This window comes from Theropithecus gelada, chromosome 4 (genome assembly GCF_003255815.1).
Source record: "Theropithecus gelada isolate Dixy chromosome 4, Tgel_1.0, whole genome shotgun sequence".
In the NCBI taxonomy this organism is placed as follows: domain Eukaryota; kingdom Metazoa; phylum Chordata; class Mammalia; order Primates; family Cercopithecidae; genus Theropithecus; species Theropithecus gelada.
In genome coordinates, this window is record NC_037671.1 from 154,711,216 (window position 1) to 154,735,995 (window position 24,780).

At 39.1% G+C, this 24,780-nt stretch overlaps 1 protein-coding gene across 4 annotated transcripts in view; it reads left to right on the forward strand.

Moving 5' to 3' along the window:
• Positions 1-24,780, forward strand: part of L3MBTL3 (L3MBTL3, histone methyl-lysine binding protein) — a 124,486-nt gene that overhangs the window by 2,028 nt on the left and 97,678 nt on the right. For all 4 annotated transcript variants that reach the window (XM_025382843.1, XM_025382844.1, XM_025382842.1 and 1 more), the window contains exons 2-3: positions 2,248-2,326; positions 22,772-22,888. In XM_025382843.1, the coding sequence (XP_025238628.1) occupies positions 22,787-22,888 (102 nt within the window). In that variant the 5' untranslated portion in view covers positions 2,248-2,326; positions 22,772-22,786. The remainder of the gene's footprint in view (positions 1-2,247; positions 2,327-22,771; positions 22,889-24,780) is intronic.

Genomic DNA, 24,780 nt, shown 5'->3' on the forward strand with positions numbered 1-24,780 from the left:
GTGTCGGGAGGCGGCGGCGGCGGCGGCCGCGCCGGGGCGGCGGGCTGGGGGGGGGAGGGTGGGGGCGGCGCGGGGCTGCTTTTCCTGCAACTTGTTTACGCCTGCCTTATCCTGGGGAGGAAAAGAGGGGTCGGGGCCGGGGCCGGGGCCGCCGCCCGCCTCGCGCCGCGTGCGTGTGCCGTTCCGGAATAATGGGCTTTGCACACTCGCGTCCTGGGCCCCGCGGGCCGTCCTCGCGCCGCGGCGGCGGGGCGGGGGGAAGTAGAGGCCGGCGGGGGTGGGGATCGGGAAGCGCAGGAGCCGAGGCATCCGCCGCGCGCCCCGCGAGCTGGTGGAGTGTGGGGGCCGGCGGGCAGGGAGGAAAACTTGAGAGCCCTGGAGGGGGAGGAGGGCACAGTGGCACGGGCGGGGGGAGGGCGCAACTTTTGGACTGGTGGTAAAACTTTAATTACCTTTCAAGAAAAAAAAGGCCCTGCGATTCCCCCTCCCCCCCGTCCCGGTCAAAGCACGGCCCGCAGCGCGACCGTGAGAGAAAGTTTAAAAGCGGGCGGGTTCCTCCCGGGTCCCCGCGGAGGGCTGGGGGCGTCGGTCTGTCCGCCTGCGCTCGGAGGGAGGTGGGGGTAACTAGCTGCTCTCCGGGGCGCGGGGACCGCGGCTCTACCCCACCCTTCCACGGGAGACGGAGGTAAACGTTGCTTCGGTTTCCCTTCTGAGTCCCCCTGCTGCCACCACCCCGCTTCCTTTTCCTCCCCCTCCCCGCCGATTTTTTGAGGGGACCCGAAAAACGGAGTCCCTTTCCTTAGGCAACTTCCTTGGGCACTGTGAGCACGGCCCTCCCCCTCACCGCCCCCACCCCCAACGCCCCGCATCCCTTGGCCCGCTTCTTCTCCACCTCGGGGCCACCGCCAGAAAAATGCATTCGAGATCATTCAGAGTGCATAGAAACAAAAATAGGTTTTTAATTGTTAGGTTAGGGGAAACTGAGATGAGAAATAAGATTTTGGGGTGGGGGGGCGCGGCCGGGGCAAGTGCGTCCATTTCTCCTTTTGGTTTTCCTAGAGCGTTGTTTGTGATGTCTTTATTGGTTTAGGGAGTCCGAGAGGCTGTGTGCTGGCTATCTCGGTCGCGTGGATTTTTGCGCAAGTTTTTAGAAAAACACTGACTCGAGTAGAGAGCATTTCTCCGGAAAGTTTCAAGTGCAGCAAAATAGCGAACGTGCAAAACTGGCCAAGGGGAGACCTCTAGTGGTTAAACGCGTCTTTAAGTTCGGAAGGCCGAGAGCAAAGTTTGGCCTTTACTTGTAGCTACGTAGTCCGTTCAGACGTGGAAGTAATTAGAGGACCTGAGCGAGCAGCCAGATGTTGTGTGAAAGGATGCTGATCAGAAATTGAAAGTTTAGTAAATCGGAGCAATGAATTCTGAGGACTCAGACCCTGTAACTTCCATCCGACATGAGTTATGTGGGAAAAACACTTTGCTTTTATTCTGGGATTTGAGATTGATCGCTCCCTGAATTGGAAACAATTGTTTGCTTTTGCATTTATCGGTGTCTGTACCTCTGATCAATTTTTAATTATGAGTCTCAGCTGATGACTTCATTTTGAATGTTAATAAAACTGCGAAGTTGAAATGTGTTTAAAACTTTTGAAGAAATGGAGAAGACCTTTAGTTGAGATTTGCCTTTTATATGAGCTGTTCATTTTACCCTCTGATAAATATAAGGCAATTTTATGTAGTTTCTTAGCTGTATAGTTATGTATAGTCCGAATAAGTAGTCCCTTTTGGTTCTAAGACTGTAATTTTGTTTCACTGAGTACGAAATTGTTTCTGAATACTTGTATAATTTGTGATTTAAAGTCCTTAAACGTATGGGTTAAAACTGTTCATATAATATCTATTCTTTTTCCAGTGTGTATTCTGTAAAATATCTTTAATTTTAAAGATAAAAACAGTGAGGGAAATTAAAGTTGACTCAAATGATCCTTGTAACTTTCACCTGCCCGTAATATACAATAGGAGACACTTTATTGGGTGAATTTAGGACATGGGAATGATAGGAATGATTAAAATCGATTTCAACTCATCTAGAACCAGCTTATTTTATTTTAATTTACCGACTGACATGGTGTAAAATTATGCCTAAGTGATTCAGAATGTAAACTTCTTAATTGGGGATTGTGGATTTGAAGGTTTCTTTTTGATGACAGTGTTTTGATTTTACTTTCCCTCTTTTTAAACCAATGATAGAACCCTTAGGAGAAATCTTGAGAGTGGACAGCAATTGTGAAGATCGCCAGAGAGTTCTGTGTTTTATCACCGCCGAAAGGTAAGACCCGCTTGTTGAAACAAATTGCTTGACATACCTGCAAATGTTAAAAAGCTGCATTTGGAGATCAGGAAGGAGAGTATGAGACGGGCTTGGCAGAAAAACATCATTTTGTGGGACTGCTTTGAATGCATGAATGTATTGACACTAAGTGTGATTGTAGTTTGAATGAAACATTAGGAAGTTATGAGATTGTCCTGGATAATCTTTGTATTGGCTTACTTACTAGATTCTTAATTAGGATTTTAGCACCTGTTTTCTACTGAAAGTAAATTGTCTTATTCTTTGGAGTTGACAAAGTAGAAAAACTGGAACAAAAGGGTTGTAAATTATTATGTGTGTTACATCGTTATACAGTGATATGGAAGATTCTGGAACTCTAAATGTCTTGGGGGGGCCAGTGGTAACATTTTGTGAATGAAATTTACATTGAGTGCTTTGGGGGTATTTGTCACATAACTTCTATGGCTTAAATCCAAGATGGGCTGACTTGTGCCAAGTACCATGTTGCACGGTTATGAGTGTGAGTTTCAGTGTGTTAGCTTAGACTTGTCAACTTTTGAACATACCTCCAAAGGGAATACAGCTGTTGTCTACCAATACCTCTTTGGTAATTTTGGATGGTGTTGGCTTCTTTCCAATACTCCAGGACCTCCTTTTAGGGCAAAGGTCATTCTGAGGCAGAGGGGGCAGCCATCTCTGGGGGTAGAACATTTCAGTACATTTATGCTACTCCAGTGCTTTCTACTGTTTATACCTTTTTCGTTTTTGTTTTTTTCTTCCTTTAATCTTCCCCTCTCCTTTTCTGCCTGTTTTTCTGCCCTGTCTTGAGTAATAAAGGGGTCGCTAAATCTTGTTTGGCAAAAACAAAAGAAAACCAAAATTAGCCTACCTTTTTAGAGTAGAACTAACAACCTTCATTGGGCCAGATGTAATCTAGAAGTCAAAATGAGTAATTATTGATATAAAAATGATTGACAGGAGTTTATTGTCTTTTGCTGCTCGTGGATCGCTTTGAATTGTGTAATTAGCAAAATAAGTAGATGTGGTCCATGTAGTATGCAGCAGAGACAATGGGGCAAGAACAGCTATAGGAGGGTCATGCAGACAAGTAGAGTTCAAGCAGAGTAAAATCTGTTTCCTAAGATGGTGAGTTTCATGTTTAAATGTGCTGATTTGAAGACACTGCTTGTTTTTCTTTGGGAAGTCACTGGGTCTGTGGATAGAATGCTAGAATAGGAATTAGAAGACTAAATTCAATAACTAGATGTATCACCTTGTATATGTCACTCTACCTCCTTTAACCTCCATTTCCTCATCTGCAGAGTGGGAGCAATACTTGCCTGGTATCTTTTGTTAAAAGAATCAAATAAAATCAGATTTTGAGAACCATAAAGAGTTATTCAGATGTATAGTGGTCATATCATTTTACCTTTGTCAAGCTTTGTGAAGGGCTGGAGGTAGATTGTCTAAGTCAGAATATATTGATTTAACTCTTGGCTAAAATTTTTAGATTGGTTTCTGATGTGTGTATGATATGGATTTCTCAGAATATTTCTAGGAGTATATCTTGTCTTGAGAAAAAAGTAGTTTCTCTTGTATACTGTTGGCTCTTTGAGGGAAGAGACCATGCTCTAACATGGTGCAGAATATAAAACCTGAAATTTATTTATCCCAAACTAGTCATTGAATAAGTAGGAGTAAATGAAAGAAATACTTTAAAATGATGCCTAATTGTGAAAATGGTAGGGTGATGAAAGTAGAAGGGTTGGTGTGAGGGGAATTAATGTACTGTAATTAATACTTTAGTTGCATGAGTCTGCTGGGAGATGAGGATGAGAAAATAGGTAAGTGGAGTAGTAATGATTTAAACTAACTATAGGGGCCAGAACATGAGTCCTCCGAATGACTGAATTTAGGAAATGTCCAAGTAGGGCTTTTCCTCTTTGTTTTCTAGACCTCTTTGGCTGCAATCTAATTATAGCCAACTATGTAAAATCTAGATTAAAAAAAATTGCAAGTACTATCTGTTATTATTTTCGATTTGATGCTACTAAACCTGACAAAATAAACCCTGACAAGTTTTAGTTTTATTTCATCTCCAGTCTTTGGAGATTATCCAATCAATGTTCTAAGAATCCAAAAACCCAATAGGGGAGGAAAAAAGAAGTCTATATCCTGTTTAATTAGTCCCTGAGTAATTGTGAGTTGGTTCTTAAAGAATTTCTACTGGGCTGGTAGTTTATTTTTAAGAATTCCATATTTCAGCCAGTGCTGTTTATAGTAGTGCAGTTAGGATGGGGAATTTGTGAGAGAACTTACTTTATGTGGTGTGTGGGATATACCGTTGGCATCCCCAGGATGGGTAACTTGAGTGATCCCTGCAGTATTGTTTCTGCTAGTTACTTAACCAGTTTCTTTCTGAGCTCTTACAGTGTTGAACACTTAAAAGACTAGATCCTTGCTCTTCAGGAGTTCCAGAGATCCTTACTCTGGGAGTAGACATAATGAACTCTTCTAATAATAGTGTAACAGTTTCACATGGTACCAGTAGGAAAGGATGAGGGCTCCAGCACTCTTTGGAGCTGTTGAGCCAGGAAACATGGATTTCTGGGCTAACTGATGCAGGACAATGGCATATTATCCAATACACATAGCACAATATAATGCATTCCTCTTTTAGTGCTTCGTCTTCAGAAATGAGTAAGAAGCCCTTCACCCACTGTCAAGGAATGCCTGATTTGTGTGTCTAGCAAGAGTCTAGCAAGATGGATCGAGGTGATTCTTTCTTTGACCAGTGTGTTGGCAAGGTGACTTTCTGGTGAAGATCTACACTGTCTTCCAGTGTTACCACTTGCTACTATTGAGGGATTTGTTCCTTACAAGGATTTGGGGATGCTTATAACATAGGTAAAGATACTGTATTTAGAGAGAACTATTTATACGTTCATATGTGTGCACATTTATACGTGACATCTTGAAGTTCAGTGGATCCATGGAAGATACATTTTGTAAAGGGCTTAATTATCTAATAGGAATATTCTCAGATTATCTCTTTACTGTATTAAATTATTTCATTGATGGTTGTTGATGTAAGTCAATAGTGGGAAATTGTGAACGGATTTGTATTGACTATGGCAGCTATGCAGTGGGTGGATGAAAAGAAGCACCAGGAAAGGGTATCCTTGGTATATAACTAAGCTTGATTTATGAAGTAAAATTGGGGAAGACCTTTAGAAAATTCCCATTTGGGAGACAAGATAGTTTGGAGGAATGAACAAGGATCTTTGAGAGGAACTTGAGTAAAGTTAAGTTGGGTGATCTTGGATGAGGGAACTTTCTTCATAAGCTGTAGTTTCTTTCTGAGTAGACTTGGAATTAATTAGTTGGATGGTTATTAAAAGAATGGCATGCATATTATATGTAACAGTAAAATGTCTTCTGCCTTATTATTCTTTCTCCCATATATACTGTAAATTAGTGTTTTGTGTTCCACCAACAGATATTTATTGAGCCTCTATTTTGTGTAAATTACTGTTGTGAACTGCTTCACAAAATCAACAATTAACAGCAGGGTTGAATGAATGTATGTGTTGGGGCTACAAAGACATCGAGCATCAATCCTTGGGCTCAGTGTGTTCCTAATCTAGTTGGGGAGATAACCCATGCACATACGATGGCAATTAACAAAACAAAGCCATGGTTAAGTATGGGTGAATGGTAGATAAATGCTGTAGACACTGTGATGGCATCTCTGGATGTGGTGGGAAATGTGTTCCTGTGATAGGACCCGGCAGACGGGGTTGCTCTTTGCAAAACACTATGAAGTGTTGATATACAGTGTTAAGTGCAATTGTGTATCGAGTGCCTTCTGAAGATCAAGCATTAAGCTAGATGCTTTATATTTATTTATTCATCCAAAAATACTTCGAGTGCTTTCTGTATGCCCAGGTACTGTTCTAGGCACTGACTGTTACCTCTCATACTTTCACTGACCTCGAGCACTGGGTATTATTTTTTGTCTTTTAGAGCAAACTGGTGCTCAGAGTTACTTAGTAACTTGTTCATATCATGCAGTTTGAAAGGGGTGGAGTCAGGGAAAATGATACTGGCATATGATTGATATATCTTTAGGTTTTTGATTTTCAAAATAGTAACACACAGAATATTTTAAAAACAACACATTTCCAGATTAATGTATGTGCTCTTTTACATTGGTTTACTAAGATGAGCAATAATGAACAGGTATAAGAAAAATAGATGGGAAGAAAAACTGGCTTTACTTTCTTCTTTTTTTTCTTTTCAAAACCAAGAATTGAGAAAAGACCAATTATTGAATTATTCTGAAAAGAACACCTTGGTCTAGCCCATGGCCTTGAAATAATCACAAACTGTTGATAAAACATTACTCAGAATAGGTTTGGGAAACACTGGGCTTATTTATATAAAGATTTCTTTTGTTCTTTGTAGGAAGAGATCCAATAAGGTAATAGGACTAGTTATGAAAAATATATATATATATAAAGCAGTCAGTCAATGAAAGAGTGGGACCTGAATCTACCAAGGCAGGCTTAGTAGGTTATGAAATTTACTCTAAAGCCAGGATTGTAAAAGGAAAGAAGAAAATTAAAATAAGAGAGACAATGGTGGGGAGAAAATGGAGGGGTGGTGTGGTAGAAATGTGTCCTAGAATCAAAGTAAAAGATGAAAACAGGGAATATGACTAAGATCCTGAGCAAGAGTGCTATAATTACTGATGTTATACACTGTAACCAAAAGAGTATGTCCCATGTTTGCAAAATGAGGTGAAGAGTCTATTTTGACTCATCGGGTGGTTTTGTATTGCAATGGGAATTATATCTCTCTGTTATATGAGTTACGGTGGATCAAGCAGATCTTCAGTTTGACTTAGAAGGATGCCATTGTGGGCATTGATTACAAGGTAATGGGCTGCTTCTCTTTTGTTGAAGTTCTATTTAATACATTTTTTGAGCATATACTGTGTACCAGACCTTTTAAAGGCTGGACCATATCTTTATATTATATAAATTTTGTGGAATTAAGCTAGTTTAGTTACCAGAACATTTTGGGTATGATTGCTCAGGCACCAAAATCAGTTGATTATTTTTCTCCATCCATCGCACTGTTGAACCCTGAATAGTGAATTGAAATTCCTAGGTGGTCAGTCTGGTCTGGTTATTAAATGATCTTAGTAATTAACTGTATTGGTTTGTGGTCTAATTGGGTGGACTTGAGGCTTTAGCTGTTCAGTCTGTTGATAAGCAGGTTGGCTACAAATGGTTATCGAGATAAGCCCGTAGACTTCTGTGAAAGAAAAAAAAATCTAGCCAAATCTAATTCATTACATGCAAAAGAGAAATCAAGTGTAAATTTTTTAATTTTAGCTTTATGTTCTATAAAAATATGAAGCAAAATAAGAAAAAAGAAGATACTACTTTTAGCATTAAAAATTATGAAGTAAAATAAAAAAGAACAAGAGAGTACTTTTAGTTTTTCTTTTTAAATTTCAGTTCATGCATATTTAGCATATGCATAGAAATATCTGTGTCAGGTTTTTGTTCTTTTTATGGCCCTTGAATCCCTCTAATGGGTGTAAAATTTCTATTATTACCCTTCTAGTATAGTATGTTGATGATATGATAGCACTTTAAAAAATATTTCTGACTCAAATTGAGATATAGTCTGTACGTTGAACATGAATTTCAAATAAAAGCATTTAATGAGAGTCTATTAAATATGCCATAGGCCCGTTAATGTCAGTTTGTGATTTCACTTTCTGTGTACCTTTTTTTTTTTTTTTTTTTCTTTCTTGAAAGGCATTTTTCATTTTCTGTTCCTTCTTTAGAGGAAGTAAGTAGGTTAGGCCACAGAATCTCAAATAATTCGTCCTTCTTACAGTAACACAGAAGGGCAGGAAGTTGAGATTTTGTAAAGGCTGCCTTTGGTGACTACCCTTTGCATATGATCTCCATGGCAGACAAGGTAGCAAATCAGAGAGACCATTGCGACATTATAAATAGGATCGTTCACATTAAAATATGACTAGTAGAAAAAGGGACAGCATTTCTGAGAAAATATCAATAAGGTGGAACCGCTGTAATGACTGATTTCATGTTTAAAGGCAGCATGGATTAGTTGACACTCAGGTGTCTCCTCTGCAGGGATGGATGAGAATGGAAGACCCAGCTTCTCAAGGATTTGTTCTTGATGCTGCTAAGATTTCAGTTCTCACATTGTAATAATGATCTAGAGTTTTTCCTGCCTAAAATCTATGAACTTAGGTCCTTAGGGCAGATTTCACATCTCTCCACAACAGACATTAATTCCAATATGTGTGTGATTCAGAGTTCTTATCAGGCAGGGTGAGTAGAATATCAAAGCTGGTCTCTGTCATGCTTGATTTGAAAGGAATATTTTTCTTCGTAGCAATGTGTGTTTGTTGAGAGATGCTTCAAGTGTGAGTTTAGATTTTTCTCTTATCCTTATTGAATAAGTCTGTTTAAGAGGTTTGAATTTAACTTCTTTTGATGTGTTCTCCACTGACACTTATATAAGGAGAGTTTCTTGGAGTGGTGATGTTATACTTCTGCCAAAGAGGTAAACAAATACTTAGCAGCCTAGTTAGAATTTTCACTGGAGAATATGAACTAGATGGACAGATGAAGGTCTTTCTCTGATTTTTCCTGTCCCCAAGCCCTTTCCATTCCCCTCCAGTAGTGTATTGTATTTTCCTCTTCTCTTTTATTGATTCATTTGATAAGTTTTATCAGTACCTACTAAAGATATTCATAAGAGATAACAAAATGGGTAAATCAAGGTCTCTCTGCTTCAAAACCTCCTGTAAGTAGATGATCAAGATACAATGTCATGAGCATTATAATCAGTGTATAGATTCTGTCCTCCCAGCCCACTTATGTCCTGGTCCTGGCATCTTACTTGCACATACATACTCCAGTGCTCCTATAGAGAAACACTCCCACTGTAGCCCCTTTGGGGATGATGACCCAGAGCTTTCATCTCTCTTTTTTGTACTGGCCTCTTGCTTTAATCTCTCACAGCACTTTCTGTTTGCCGCTGTACCAGCTCTCTTGAAAGCAGGTCCTGGAACCACATTTGGTATGTGAGGACGTTTTTATGCCTCCTCAGCAAAAACGTCATAGTAAGATTGCCAATGGCTTAGTCTTGAGTAGTTTCTCAGAAATTATGTCGTTTTTATTTTGTTGGCAGTTAAATTTTTTTTTTCTTTATAAGAACTTGGCAAAACTAACAGCTATTGACCTTACATCAGTCTCCCAAATTCACTTTGAAATCTACTTGTCCGTGAAATCTGAGTCGTATCATTGTTTTTGACTGCCCTGCTGCCCACCTTCCCTATCCTCATCTCTGGACTCCTGAGAAATTAAATAGGCCTTTTTCGATGTAAAGGTATTGGCCTTGGTACAGTTTTCATTCCTCTGCCCTGTGAGACTTCAGAGATCTGATAAACTGGTGCTTGGAGGTCATGTGTACCCTGGAGAGCTCCTCCCCTCCCCTCTGCTCCCCTGCCCTCCCCTGCCCTGCCCTTCTCTTTTTGACTCAGAGTCCTACTCTGTCGCCCAGGCTGGAGTGCAGTGGGTGGTGTGATCTTGGCTCACTGCAAGCTCCGCCTCCTGGGTTCAAGCGATTCTCGTGCTTCAGCATCTACAGTAGCCAGGACTATAGGCGTGCACCACCACGCCCAACTAATTTTTGTATTTTCAGTCACCACCACACCCAGCTAATTTTTGTATTTTCAGTAGAGATAGGGTTTCACCATGTTGGCCAGGCTGGTCTTGAACTCCTGACCATTTTTGATTTGCCTGCCTTGGCCTCCCAAAGTGCTGGGATTACAGAAGTGAGCCATCTCTCCCGGCCACTTGTCTTTTCTTTAGAATAACTGTAACTTTCATATACCAAGCATTCACTATGTGCATAGCACTCTAGTGTGCATTTTTTTTTTTAAAAGTGTTTACACCTCGATGGAGTAAATATACCTAACCCATTTTACAGATGAAGGAGCTAAAGCTCAAGAAAGGTTAGGTACCCTGGCTACGATTATACAGCTAGTAAATTGTGAAGCAAGTTTTAAACCCGTCTGGGTGCGGCGTCTCACGCCTGTCATCTCAGCACTTTGGGAGGCCGAGGCAGACGGATCACGAGGTCAGGAGATCGAGACCATCCTGGCTAAACACGGTGAAACCCCGTCTCTACTAAACAAAATGCGAAAAATTAGCCGGGCATGGTGGCGGGTGCCTGTAGTCCCGGCTACTCGGGAGGCTGAGGCAGGAGAACGGCGTGAACCCGGGAGGCAGAGCTGGCAGTGAGCTGAGATCTCGCCCCTGCATTCTAGCCTGGGCAACAGAGCGAGATTCTGTCTCAAAAAAAAAAAAAAAAAAAAAGATTTCAACGATTTCAACCCAGGCACTGGGGCTCCAAAGCCTTTGCTTTCCATTACATTAAGTTGTCTTCCAGGTTGACTAAAATACAATGTGTTGGCAACGTCTTGGAAGATAAAATCTGTTTCTTAGCTGGGTGACCTCAATTTTCTCATCTGTGAAATGAGGATGATAATGTTTATCAGTCTTAAGAAAGTAGTTATGAGGGTCAAATAGGCTGGTATTGACGATACCCTTTAAAAATGACAAAGCATTGAAGAAACTCATGTGCCCCACCATGTTTGTTTCCCTTTCATGTTTGTTAGGCTTATGGGTTTTGTACGATTACCCCATGTGACCTTGTATTTGTGGATACATGAATCCTTCCATTAATGACTGTATTTCTCTGGTGTCATGGAGGTAAAAGAAGGTCATCACAAACTAAATCTGAGAGCTATAGGGAGGTCTTAGGAGGCAGGGGCCATACGTTTCTCAGAATCACTTTCTCAATCCTGGACTCAAAGTACTTACAAGTCCTGAGGACCTTCCCTGGTATTAGACACTACACCAACAAACAGGTTCAGACTGGGAGCTAGATTAGAAGGTAGCATCCTTGTAGTTGAATCCAACTTGAAGATGAATAAACTCTATCCTCTAAAACAGTACCTTACTTTCATGTGATTTCCTGAATTTGTTTTCTGTAGCTCAGTGCCTTCCAAATGAGGGATCCCATGGAACTTGATGTGATGTGATAATCGTGCCAAGACTCAGTGACTCTGGGAAACTTTGGCTGGGACGGCACTCCACAGATGGTTGCACATCAGTGTGCCCTGGACATCTCCCAAAGACCCTAGGGTATTAGACATCTCTTTTACCACAAACCCCTTTCTCGGGGGACATGAATAAATGGTCTTTGAAAAGTTGTGTTTTGGGGAGCAGACTTTGCGGAATGTTGCCCTGGCCTTTAGTCTTGTTTAAGTGCAGTCAGACCGGCATGGTGACCATTCATTAGGCTCCTCCAAGGACAGGGTATCCTCTGGAAAGAGGGCCTGAGCTTCAGGTCCAGTACCTTCTTCATGTGGCTAAGCCTTCACTGTCACTTCAGATGTGTTGCTTTATAAAGAAATTGGCAGTCTTTTCTGGTGCCATATAAATATGAGGAATTATTACTATAAAAATAAATATTACTATTATAGTAATAGTATTAAATAAAAATAATGTATCTACTTTTTTTTTTTTTTTTTTTTTTTTTGGTGAGACAAAGCTTCACTCTGTTACCTAGGCTGGAGTACAGTGGTGTGATCATAGCTCACTGAAGCCTGAAACTCCTGGGCTCAAAGCGATCACACCTGCTCCGCCTCTGGAGTAGCTGAGACCATAGGTGTGCAACACCATGCCCGGCTGATTTTTGCATTTTCTTGTAGGTATGAGGTCTCACTATGTTGCCCAGGCTGGTCTTGAACCACTGGCCTCAGGCGATCCTCCTGCCTTAGCCTCCCAAAGTGCTGAAAGTATGGGTGCGAACCACCACACTTGATCATATCTACTTTTTAGGTAGTGATCTTCACATCTTGTGACAAAGGTTTGAACACAGATGGCTTACTACCATAGATGTTATTCAAATAAAATGATTTTTTAAAATAACCGAGAGTAATGTCTGCTGTTGTGTGTCTGTAGTCCCAGCTACTCTAGAGGCTGAGGTGGGAGGAGTGTTTGAGCCTGGGAGGCTGAGGCTGTAGTGAGCTATGTTTGTGCTATTGTACTCCAGGCTGGAAAACAGAGTGAGATCCTGTCTCTATGAATAAATAAGCAAGCCACTGCGTAATTTTTTTTTAAGGTCACTGAGTGGCTTTCATGAATTTGAATAATTGTTAAACCAGATAATTATAACAAGAAGCTAACTTTTTATTGACTGTTTAGTATCTGGTAAGTACTATGCTGTGTTATTACCTGGCCTATCTCATCTGTCTTCACCGTTACTCAATGAATTTTGAAGAAAGGTTCTGTTATTCTTTACATTTTACACATGGGGAAATTGAGACTTTAAGAGATCAGGCTAGGCATGGTGGCTCACACTTGTAGTCCTTGCACTTTGGGAGGCCAAGGTGGGAGAATCGCTTGAGGCCTGCAGTTTGAGACCAGCCTGGGCAACATAGTGAGACCCCCATCTCTACAAAAAATTTAAAACATTAGCCGGGTGTGCTGGTATGCACCTGTAGTACTGGCTCCTTGGCAGACTAAGGTGGTAGGACCGCTTGAGCCCAGGAGGTTGAGGCTGCGGTGATCCATGATTGTACCACTGCACTCCAGCATGGGCAACAGAACAAGACCCTGTCTCAAAAATGTGTAAAAAATGAGAGATTGATTTGTTGGAAGTCATGGAGTGAGTAATTGTCAAACTTTGGAAAGTGATACGAAGAGGAGGAAAAGAAGGAAGTAGCTGAGGGAAGGGTAGGGGACGGAAAGAGGAACTATAAGAGTATGTACAGCAAATCTTGAGGATAATCAATGAAGCATTTGGTTTGCACCTATGAAAGGATGACGGGAGCTGGGTGAGTGGGGTGGGGAGGCCCAAAGCAGTTTTATATGCTGCATTCATAAGGTGATTAGCAGTGGGGAGACTCGTAGATGATGTTACTGAAGAATGACGTTTAGGAGTTTTGAGTATGTCATTCTGCACCAGGTTCGACAGTTAGCGATTAGCGACCGAAGATGATTTCTATAAAGTAAACAAAAAATCATCTTGAGTTGATGGTGTTGCATAGTAGGCATCATAGCAACAAGGTGTTGGATTCTACAGTGGGTGTTGGCTTTTCTCATTGCTGTCTTCCTCTTCAGCATAGTTGTCATTTTTGTTTGGTTCATAGTAATGATTTTAGGGTTAGTATTCCTGACACACTGTTTACAAAAGATACACTGCCCTTTTAACCAAAAACTGGCAAGTTCAGTTCCTTGACACCGGGCACTGATCTCAGGCCTGTTATCTGAATGACAGAATTTGAATCTGACTCTCAGATGCTGCTTTTAAGGTAATGTCTACCCTCATTTTACAACCACTCTCAACTCATAACCATAGCATCTCTATACCTTATTTTTGAAAAATGTAATTGTTAACTATGAAGCTATAAAATGCAGCTCTTAAGAAAAAGCAACTGTAAGACTATAAAGATATTAGCTAGCCATTCTTTTAAAGACAATATTTGGAGAACAATGGTTTGACCAGGAATGGTCAGACTACACTCAATACCCTTTCTCAGTAATCCGTATTTCTTCCCTTATCTGCAGGTGCAGACTTTTGGGTTACAGGCAGGGCCCGCTCTTTTGCTTTGTGCTGTGCACCTCCTAGGTTGTGCTGCTTATATCTCAGAGGACTGGTATCTTCCCTTCATCTCAGCCCCAGGCAGGCTCTTTATTTTGAATATGCTGCAGGAACCCAGCTCGTAGGAGTCCCTGCTCCTCACTCTGAGCCTCTGTTTTATCCACTGCTGGCAGATAGGAGCAAAGAAGTGGTAGGAAGGAAAGATTATGAAGGACACACAAACTGTTTATCGCTAGTCAAAATGAGATACAGTAGATTCTTGACATTTGTGAGGTCGATGTCCGAAGCCAGTCACAATTCTCAACTTGAAAAAAAAAAAATCATTTTAGCACATAATTCCTTCCATAAAATTGCTAAAGAAGAATTGAAAAATTTAAATGGTCTCTCTGGACCCCTAAATACTTATGTCACTTGATGACTGATTTGTGTACTGTCTGGAGCACTTATTGAAACAAATTCACACATCCTTTCTACTTATTTCCTTTTGGAGCATTTGGTAGTTTGGTTCACACAATGTGTCTGAGTCATCATTGCATTTGACATTTCAGTCTTTAATTTATCTGAAACTTCTATTTTGTGGCTAGCCTATCGCTTTCATAAACATCCCCATACTCCCTTCATTCTGTCATCAACACTAGACTCAACCAGCAGTTAATTTTGTTTCATTTCTTAAAAAGATACAGTTTTTATCACTTTATTTACAGTGTTCATAGCACTGAGACTAAGCACTATGACTAAGAGCATGCCTGGGTCTCAGCCAGGCTGGACAACTTGCCCTTGCCCCAGCTTTATGGCATGTGTGATTCAGAATCATGTCTCTGCAAAATGATGAATTACTAAATGTCACAGCAACTTCCAGGTGTCACTCAGGAATGGTAGGAACCATAAATACACAGTCTGCGAATGCATACCTGAGTGGTGGAGGAGTGAACCCTACACCTCCTCCTCTCATCCTTCTGTTGAGCTGATGAATGTGCACATATAGTTAACGAGTACTAGTTAAGTTACCAGAGAGCTTTGTGGAACTGGATTTTCCTTCGTGACGTCTGTGCTGTAGCTTCAGTTGTTGGCATTAATAACAAATATTTTCATGGGAAGACATGCCTTTTATAATATACACTTTTAAATAAACATGAAACTGGATTTAAAAACTCATTTTTATTCATTAAAAAAATTATTTAAACATTCAACAGACACGAAAAAGGAGCCAGCATCAATATATGAGTGGTGTGCTTCCTCATAGGGGTTTTTGAATATAAAGTGTTATAGGGGTTTTTGAATATCAGATATTAACTAGTTTAATTACCACCTGATGTAAGTGGTACATGGTAGACCGGGGCTGCCAGGGATTTATTTACATGAGTGAGGGAGGAGGTTCATCCAGGAGATAGAATATCTCAAGGGAGAGTCAGGTTTCACAACTTTGGTTTGGAGATGAGGAGTGGTATAGGAGAGAGATGGGAGGTAATTCTGAAGAAAGTGTCATATGTCATTTAGTCTATTCTCCAGCCCTTTTGTTGGAGGCTGAGGGGAAGAACATTGTAATAAAAGCAAATTGTTTCACAAAGCAGGGACTTTCAGAGTGCAATACTTTTGCACTAGTGCCAGCAGCAGTGGTCTCTGTCTTCAGTAGTCATCGGCTCCTTGACATGACATCCACAGTGGGCAGTGGTAGCAGCACGCTGGGTATCAATGCCTTTGGTTGCAGCCATGGTCAGCCATGACATATATGTATTAGTGGGAATCAGAAGCTGCTCTGATGCATTTGGTGGACATCTGAACCCCAAACTTACCTCTTCTGACATTAGTAGTGGCTGGAGTCCAATAGGAGTTAGAGGAGATGAGGAGGAAAATGCTGAATCTTGTCTGGTAGCACAGAGGACCCATCAGGGTGTACTTTTAAGATACTTCCTTAGCAAATCTCAGCACCACTTAACAACAACAACAAAAAATTGTGATGGGGTTTTCTGCAGAAGGAGAAATAGTGTTTGTGACTTGCATTGTGACTCTCTTACCTGTTTGTGTGTGTGTGTGTGTGTGTGTGGCCTGTGGAATACAGGTGGATTATGGTGTAGCACCAGGTGATACTTACAAGAACAAAACACAATGAGAGCATTTCTAAGTACTGCAAAAATTTACCGAGTCTTAGGAACACAAATTGTTGAAGTAAAGGACTTTGTATGTTTGTATGCAAGTGTACACATTTACAGAGAGAGACAACAAGGGAGGAAGACTTGGGGTGTCTTAGAAGCCGCTTTTCTTAAAATAATATTGATTGCTGGCTGTTCTACCTCATTAATAGATGGTGGAGAAGCAATCTGTTGTAGCCATTCAGTCTTCTTGTGATAATGAAAGTACCCATAGGCTTCAAAATTAGATGATGAGAAAGACAACATAGTAAATATTTTTATGCTATAATACTGTATACAGAATCTCTACAAACCTCAGAATGAAAATATGGGTGAAAACAATTTTTACAAATATTAGATACATGTTTTCAGGCAGGGTACATTGTGTAACGTTACTACTGTTTCATATGGCAAAGGCATATTCTGAGTATTTCTTAAAACGTGAACATTTACTGCAGGTTATGTATCGTGCTAGCTTTTTATCTGCTACTTTCTGTTCCTCCTGTCAGACAGGATTTTGCTACTGTGAATTTTATACATATGTGGTTTTTAGGTAGAAAAAGACTAAAAATCTATTTGTGGCATCTGTATGTCTTACTGACATTTTGTTAGTAAGCATGTACTTTGAAGGTACTTTATCAGATACATGTTGCACTGATGTGGACTTGATATTTATATTAAGAACTTTGGCCCAGTAAACTAGTTTTGTCATGTTCTGAGGTGTACCATATTCTGGTGAAAGTAGATTTTGCCAGATTTTCAGAGGGGGACAAAGCTCTGTAAAGGTTAAACAATGGTTGACAAAGAAAGCTCACCGTTGGAATCAGACTGACCTGGGTTCGAATGCTGGCCATGCTACCGGCTGTGGTTTTGGTTGAGTTACCAAATCTTTCTGCACCTCAGTTTCTTCAATGTAGACTAGAGGGATGATAAAATCCCTCTTTTTCTGAAAAAGAAATTATTGAAATAATATATGTAAATTGCTACTTTGAATCCTTTTCTGAAAGAAGGTAAGATTGAATCAAACTTACAAAAGTGTGTGTTGTGCCTGACACTTAGTATCTGGTGAACAAATGCTATTATCAAATGCTATTATATTTATGGAAACTGTAATAACCAGGATAGTCACAGCTGACAATTTCATACTATAAGATAATTTCACTAAATTTCCTTAAAGTGTACTTGCCAAAGAAAATAATGGAAATGGTTATCTAGAGATTTTACCAGAAAGAACAGTAAAACTTTTTTTTATTAAAGGATCACTTGGATATTACCAAGTTTATCCACCAGGGGGAAGATACTCTATCACTCTACTGTCTATCAAAAAAAAAAGTTACTACCCTTAAACATCACTTCATAGGGAGTCTATATCATTGCTGGTTGTTACCTATTTAGTGAGAGAGAAGTCATACTAAGTCTTAATTCATTTCATGTTTCTATTATTGATTAGATTAATTCTTCCTCAGCCCTTTACATCCTAGGTCCTGTTTTGAGGCACAATCTAAATGGTAGTGAAATCTTATTTTAAAAGAATTACTTTTAATTGATGCATAATAATTGTACACATTAATGGTATACATATATTTCGATACGTGCATACCATGTGTAGTGATCCAGTCAAGGTAATTGGGATATCCTTCACTTCAAATACTTATCATTTCATTGTTTTGGGAATATTCAAAATCCACTCTTCTAACTCTTTTGAAACATACAGTAAATTATTTTTAACTATATTCGCCCCCTGTGCTATAGAACACTAGAACTTATTTCTCCTATTTAACTGTAGTTTTATACCAGTTAATCAGCCTCTGTCTATTCCCTCCCTCCCGCTACCCTTCCCAGGCTCTAGTAACCACTGTTCTATTTTCTACTTCTATGAGACTTTTTTAGCTCTCACATATGAATGAGAACATGTGATATTTGTCTTTCTGTGCCTACCTACTTAACATAATGTCCTTCAGGCTCATCCACGCTGTCACAAATGACAGAATTTCATTCTTTTTTATAGCTGAATATTCCTGTGTGTATATAAACCACATTTTAAAATCCATTCATCCACTCATGGACACTTAGGTTGATTCCATATCTTGGCTATCGAGAAGAGTGCTGCAATAAACATGGGAGTACAGATATCTGCTATACTGATTTCCTCTCCTTTGGATATATACCCTGTAGTGGGATCGCTGGATCATATGGTATTTCTGTCTTTAATTTTTTGAGAATCCTCCATACTGTTTTCTATAATGGCCATACTACTCTGTATTCCCACTAACAATATATATAGGAGCTCCCCTTTCTCTGCATCCTCACCTGCATTTCTTCTTTTACATTTTTGATAATTGCCATTTTAATTGGGGTGAGATGATACGTCCTTGTGGTTTTAATTTGTATTTATCTGATGATTAGTGATTCTGAGCATTTTTTTAATGTACCTGTTGGCCATTTATATGTCCTCTTTTGAGAAATATCTATGTAGATCATTTCCCCATTTTCAAATCGGATTATTTGCTTTTTTGCTGCTGCGTTGTTTGAGCTTCTTATATAATCTGTATATTAATCCCTTGTCAGATGGATAGTTTGGAAATACCTTTTCCCACTGTGTAGGTTTTATCTTAACTATATTGATTGTTTCCTTTGCTGTGCAGAATCTTTTTAGTTTCATATAATCCCAGTTGTCTATTTTTGCTTTTGTGGCTTGTGCTTTTGAGGTCTGTAAAATCTGATTCTTCAAATTTAGATTGTGTAAGCTTTGAAATGATCAGAAGTAGACTTAATAATATGTCTAATACTTGATGTTTTCTCTACTTACGGGGGAAAACAGAAGAAAAAATACTGAAGCATCTAGTAAATTCCAGTAGAAATTAGCTGTAATTAAAAGAAACAGAAGTTTTTCCTATTGACTATTTACAAGTGAGTGTATATTATATATGTAAGGGAACTGCACTTCAAAAAAATCTTGAATTTTTGAACAAAATTTTCAAGCATATACAAAACTAGGATGTAGTAGAATAAAAACTATCACGGACCCTTTACACATCTTAACAATTAGCAACACATTGCCAGTCTTATTACCACTTCATCCCCTTATTTACAGCAAATTTCTCACATTACATCATTTCATCTTTTCATTTCAATTTGTACCTCTAAAATACAAGGAACAACTCCTCTTTTAAAAGTACATGCTCTCATTTCTCTTAAAGAAATCTGGTGTTTCTTTAATATCATAAAATACCTAATTTGGCATTCATACTTTCCTTCCTGTCTAATAATCTTTTGTTTAAATCAGGGTCCACAGAATATCTATGAATTGTAATATTGTGATTGGTTGATGTGTTTCTTAAATCCCTTTTCATCTAAATTTCATATTTCCTTGCCCATCTTTTTATGTAGTTTACAGTATTGGCTTTCAGACATTTTGGTCTCAAGTTCCTTTTCACTTTTAAAAATGGTGAAAGCTCAAAGAGGTATAGTTTTTATAGTTTTTATGTATATATATATCTCAATATTTGCTATATTAGAAATAGTTTAAGCTATTTAAAAATAACAGTAAAACCAGTGCATGATAGCATATATAAGCATAATTTTAATGAAATATAATCACAGTTTCCAGAATAAAAGAAATATGAGAGAAATGGCATTTTTAAACATTTTTGCAGATCTCTTTAATGTCTAATTTAATAGAAGATAGCTGGATATCTGCTTCTGCATTCTTGTTGCATTGGGTTGTTTTGCTTGAAGTATATGAAGAAAATCTGGTTTTATGCATGTATGAGGTTGGGAAAGGAAGGAATATTTATAATAGCCTTTTCATTTAATAGTGAACGTTCTTAGTTACCACACTAAAACTTGACAGGTGGTGGTAGTTTCTTAAAGATTAGTTGCAGTGTGCAGTTTGAAACCTTACCAATGAACCTGATTAATTATGAATCATAATCTGTTATATTAAAATCTGTTGGGACTAGGTGCAGTGGCTCATGCCTGTAATCCCAGCACTTTGGGAGGCCAAGGCAGGCGGATCACTTGAGGTCAGGAGCTTAAGACCAGCCTGGCCAACATGGTGAAACCCTGTCTGTACTAAAAGTACAAAAAAATTAGCCAGGTGTGGTGGTGGGCACCTGTAATCCCAGCTACTCGGGAGGCTGAGGCAGGAGAATTCCTTGAACCCAGGAGGCAGAGGTTGCAGTGAACCGAGATCATGCTACTGCACTCTCCAGCCTGGGTGACAAGAGCGAAATTGTCTCAAAATAAACAAACAAACAAATAAATAAATAAATAAATAAATCTGTTGGTCCGTCTTGCACTTTAAATGGATCATTTACCTATGCATAATTTTGTACCATCATGCGTTGGTCATTTTGAAAATTTTGCTTAACTGAGTTAGGCAGATCTTCAAGTGTTGACATATTTCATTATGAAATATTTTAAAAACCACATCCATTACTATCACCGCCCATCCACTGCCTTAGAAAAGTCTTTAGCCATCTGGAAGCTGGCAAGCTTATGGTGATGCTTGTAAGTTTTACAAAATTCTGATTTTTCTCTTGAAGGTTCAAATTTACTTGTTAGCTACAAATACTGTTAGTGTTTTCCTTCATTTGACAGGCCCACTTCATTAATTTTTGACAAAATATTTACCAGACATCCAAACCCGAATAAATATAGCTTGTTAAGTAAAAAAGGCATTCCATTAAAAACTAGGAGCTTGCATCCATGGTACTTTGGCATGTCAAAGTACTTCGCATTTCATCACACAGAATATTAAAAAGATGTATATTCAGATGTCAAGACTTAATAACATTTATTATTTTTACTTCATCAATAATGGTCTTTAGTGAAACTGACATTTATTTACTGTGCATGCATGGCAGGGAAGAATGCAATGGCTGCTACTACAGTTATTGCCATTGCACCAGCAATTTTATCCTCTCTTGGTTTTGCACCATAGGTGCCAATGTCGACCCAGCGAAGAAAACAAAGAGTATGTGAGTATTTTTATGAAAACAGTTGACTTTTTGGACCGTTTGAAAGGGTCTCAGAGACCCTTGAGGCGTGCACGCTTTGAGAAATGCTGCTAAAGAGTTTCTGGTAATCTGGATTTTCTTCCTTATATCTTTGTGGTGTGATTTAACAGGCTTTCTTTCTCTGCTAGCTTCTATAAATAGACTTGATCAGATTAGGTTTGATTTTGTTTTTTCCTGGCAAGGCTACTTCATAGATGGTGTTGGATTTGCATTCCTGGCAGCCATTGATGGTCGTTGCCTAGAACCATTAATTTATTAAAGGTTACAACTTATAATATTCTATCATTCTTTCTTCATTTATTAGCTGGAATTCTTTCTAAGGGGAAACTTTATCTGCCCAACGATGTGGTTACTCTAACATACAGATCACATTGGAAAGGCAGGATAAATCCGTGTTTCCTTTTCCAAATAGTGAGTTGGTTTTCTTGAATCCTGAAAAGGTGATCAATGAGGTGTTCTTGGTTTATTTATTTGCTTTGAATGTCATTATGAACTTGTGGATTTACATTTATCTGATGTGTTTCAGTTCACTGCAGCTAGTAATTAGTAAGGATAGTAAGGATGCTACTTTGTCTTTCTTTGGCCAGAAGGGGCCTATTCAGGTTGGCTCTTGAGTTCTTTGGATATGACTTCGATTGTCTTTGATAGCTTCTTTGCTTTCTTGTTTGACAAGATGTTTAAGTTTTCATCTTGGACATTTCCTGCTATTGAGCAAAAGTCAGCTCCTTCTATGGGGAGAATTGTGAGAAATGGTATTTAGACACCACAGTTGAAGCTAGGCTGCTCATTACTGTTGATTGATGATTGTTTCTAGATTCTTTCAGTGGACAAAACTAGAAAATACACATATTTCTAAAGATAAAACACATCATGAATTCATACTGATACTTCCATTCAAATTTAGGACCCGTCAATCTTTCTTCAGTTGTCTATGATACCAACATAATTACTTGTTTGTTTTTCTCATGTTACACAGACAACAGTCTCAGAACAATATCAATACTACAATCAATGGAAATTTGTTTTCCAGTTTTTTTAGAAAATGAAAATTAGGAATTTTGTCACAGTTTAGGTAGCCAAATTAGTTATCTTAACAGAGCCTTTTTATGGGTGTTTGCTGTACATTTGAGACTGTTTTCCAATTTCCTAGAATAATAAATTGGCAGATTATCCTTTATCCATGTCTACTTTTTTCTAGTGTCTTAAAACAGAAAACAGACTACTTACAGGCAAGGAATTCTATCCATATGGCATTATGACTTTTTGTTTTAAGTGAATATGCCTTGAATCAATGCATTTCTTTTGTTTGTGAATAGAAAATGTTTACCATAACATTTTTTAACTTAGAAATTTTTATTAATATTTTTTCTCTATACTTTTCCAAGGATTGTACTAGGAAAAAAGTGTTAATATTTTTGAAGTAGTTGTTTTTAGATCTAGGAATATGGGATATTGTGATGAAGAAAATTATGTAATTAAGGGGAACTGAACTAATGAGTACTAAATTAAAAACAGATTTCCGTGTGGAATATTTAGTGATATGCCTTCTTTTCCCCTTTCAGGTTAAAAAATAAATCATGACTGAATCTGCCTCTAGCACAAGTGGTCAAGAGTTTGATGTATTCAGTGTTATGGACTGGAAAGATGGAGTGGGCACGTTACCAGGAAGTGACTTAAAGGTAAGCTCTCTCTATTACATACAATTGTGTGTGTGTGCATCTGTGTGTGTGCTTACTTAAAATTGGATACATATGTGAAATAAAAATTAAAAGCATTAATCATAGTGTGGGTTTTAGATGATGCTTAGACCTCCACAATAAATGTGCAAGACAATTTGAAATGCTGATGGAATGGCAGAGCCTTTGTCACTTGGGTTAGGGGAGTAAGGACTGTTTCTGCAGTATGTGCTTATTTTGCACAAATTGATTTATAGTTTCAAGAAGGATCATCTCAGTGTTGACTCTTATCGTGGCAGCCTATAAATATAGAAATAACTGACTTAGAAGACCTATCTTTTTTTGATTTTGTAGTAATGGGCTTTGTAACTTTGAATGAATAGCCACAATCTCTGTGTCCTAGAGTTCTCATTTAAAAACTGGATAACGTTAAAGTATTGAATAAATAGGATTTTTCACCTCTCTTAAATTATACTGTAAATATGGATTTTTATATAGTGACCTGTTCAAAATCAGGTTCTTCCTGTAAATCCGTCTGCCTTAGTGTAGATGAGAACTCTTTGGAGAGCAATACTTCCATCTGCTGCTTTTGTATAACCTTGCCCTGCCTCCTTTTCCCAGTAACCCCAGACCTATTCCAGGACCACTTCTGTTGTCCCATGAAACATGGTTGTGCAAGCACCCATCTGGGAAACCAACTACCCCCATCTCTCATTTCTAATTTACTTTTGCTCTGATCCTATCTCTGGAACCTTGAACCTGTCTGGGGCCCTTTAGACTTTGTGTTTGTACTTGATCGTTCAGGTATTTGAACTTCCCATCTCCCCAACAGGCCATTGCTTGGTTTGCCTCTCAAATGTTTGGTATTCTAGGCTATCTTGGATAGAAATTCCTGCTCCCTAATTTAGGCCTCTTGGAATCTAATCCCTTTTAGTGGCTGCTTGACAGCTATCCTAGCCAAGCCTGCCCTAGCTCATCCTCAGTGGTGAGATTTGGACAATCTGCCTGTCATTGGAAAAATACTTAGATTTTAGTTGGGTTTGATTTAATTAAGTGTAATGTGCCAACATCTCTGAGTTTAGTGTAACAAAAATGTTGCACTGAGGTTTAGTAGAATCTGGAGAGGAGATTGGGTTTTCAATTTTATTTCTGTATAACCTTGAAAAAGCCAGTTAATCTCTTTGGGTCAAGTTTCCTCTGCAGTAAATTAGGAATTAAACAAATGCTAAGGATTTTACCTGCGCTAACATTCTCCAAATATTCATCTGGATAAGCGTATGACAGAGAAAGCTTGCTGAACATTTTTGAGAAAGAAAAACTGTTTCTCAAACTGGTCATGTCAACTACATAATAGCTAGCCAAGCTTTTTCAAATTATTTCAATTGCCTAAGTTTTGGAAGCCTTATCTGTAAAACTGAGGATATTAGAATCTATGTGATAAGGTGGTTTTGAGAATTGAACAAAATAATGGCTACAGAACACTTAACAAATTGTATTTTTTCTGGCTTTATGACTTACTATGTAAAGTGCCATTTTTAATTGCTTTACTCCTTTATTTCCCTTGTGTGTTTTTATCCCTTTTCTTCTCAATGACTTTTTTTAAAAAAACTGTCACGTGAGGGCCGGGCGCGGTGGCTCACGCCTGTAATCCCAGCACTTTGGGAGGCCGAGGCGGGCGGATCACAAGGTCAGGAGATCGAGACCACGGTGAAACCTCGTCTCTACTAAAAATACAAAAAATTAGCCGGGCGCGGTTGTGGGCGCCTGTAGTCCCAGCTACTCGGGAGGCTGAGGCAGGAGAATGGCGGGAACCCGGGAGGCGGAGCTTGCAGTGAGCTGAGATCCGGCCACTGCACTCCAGCCTGGGCGACAGAGCGAGACTCCGTCTCAAAAAA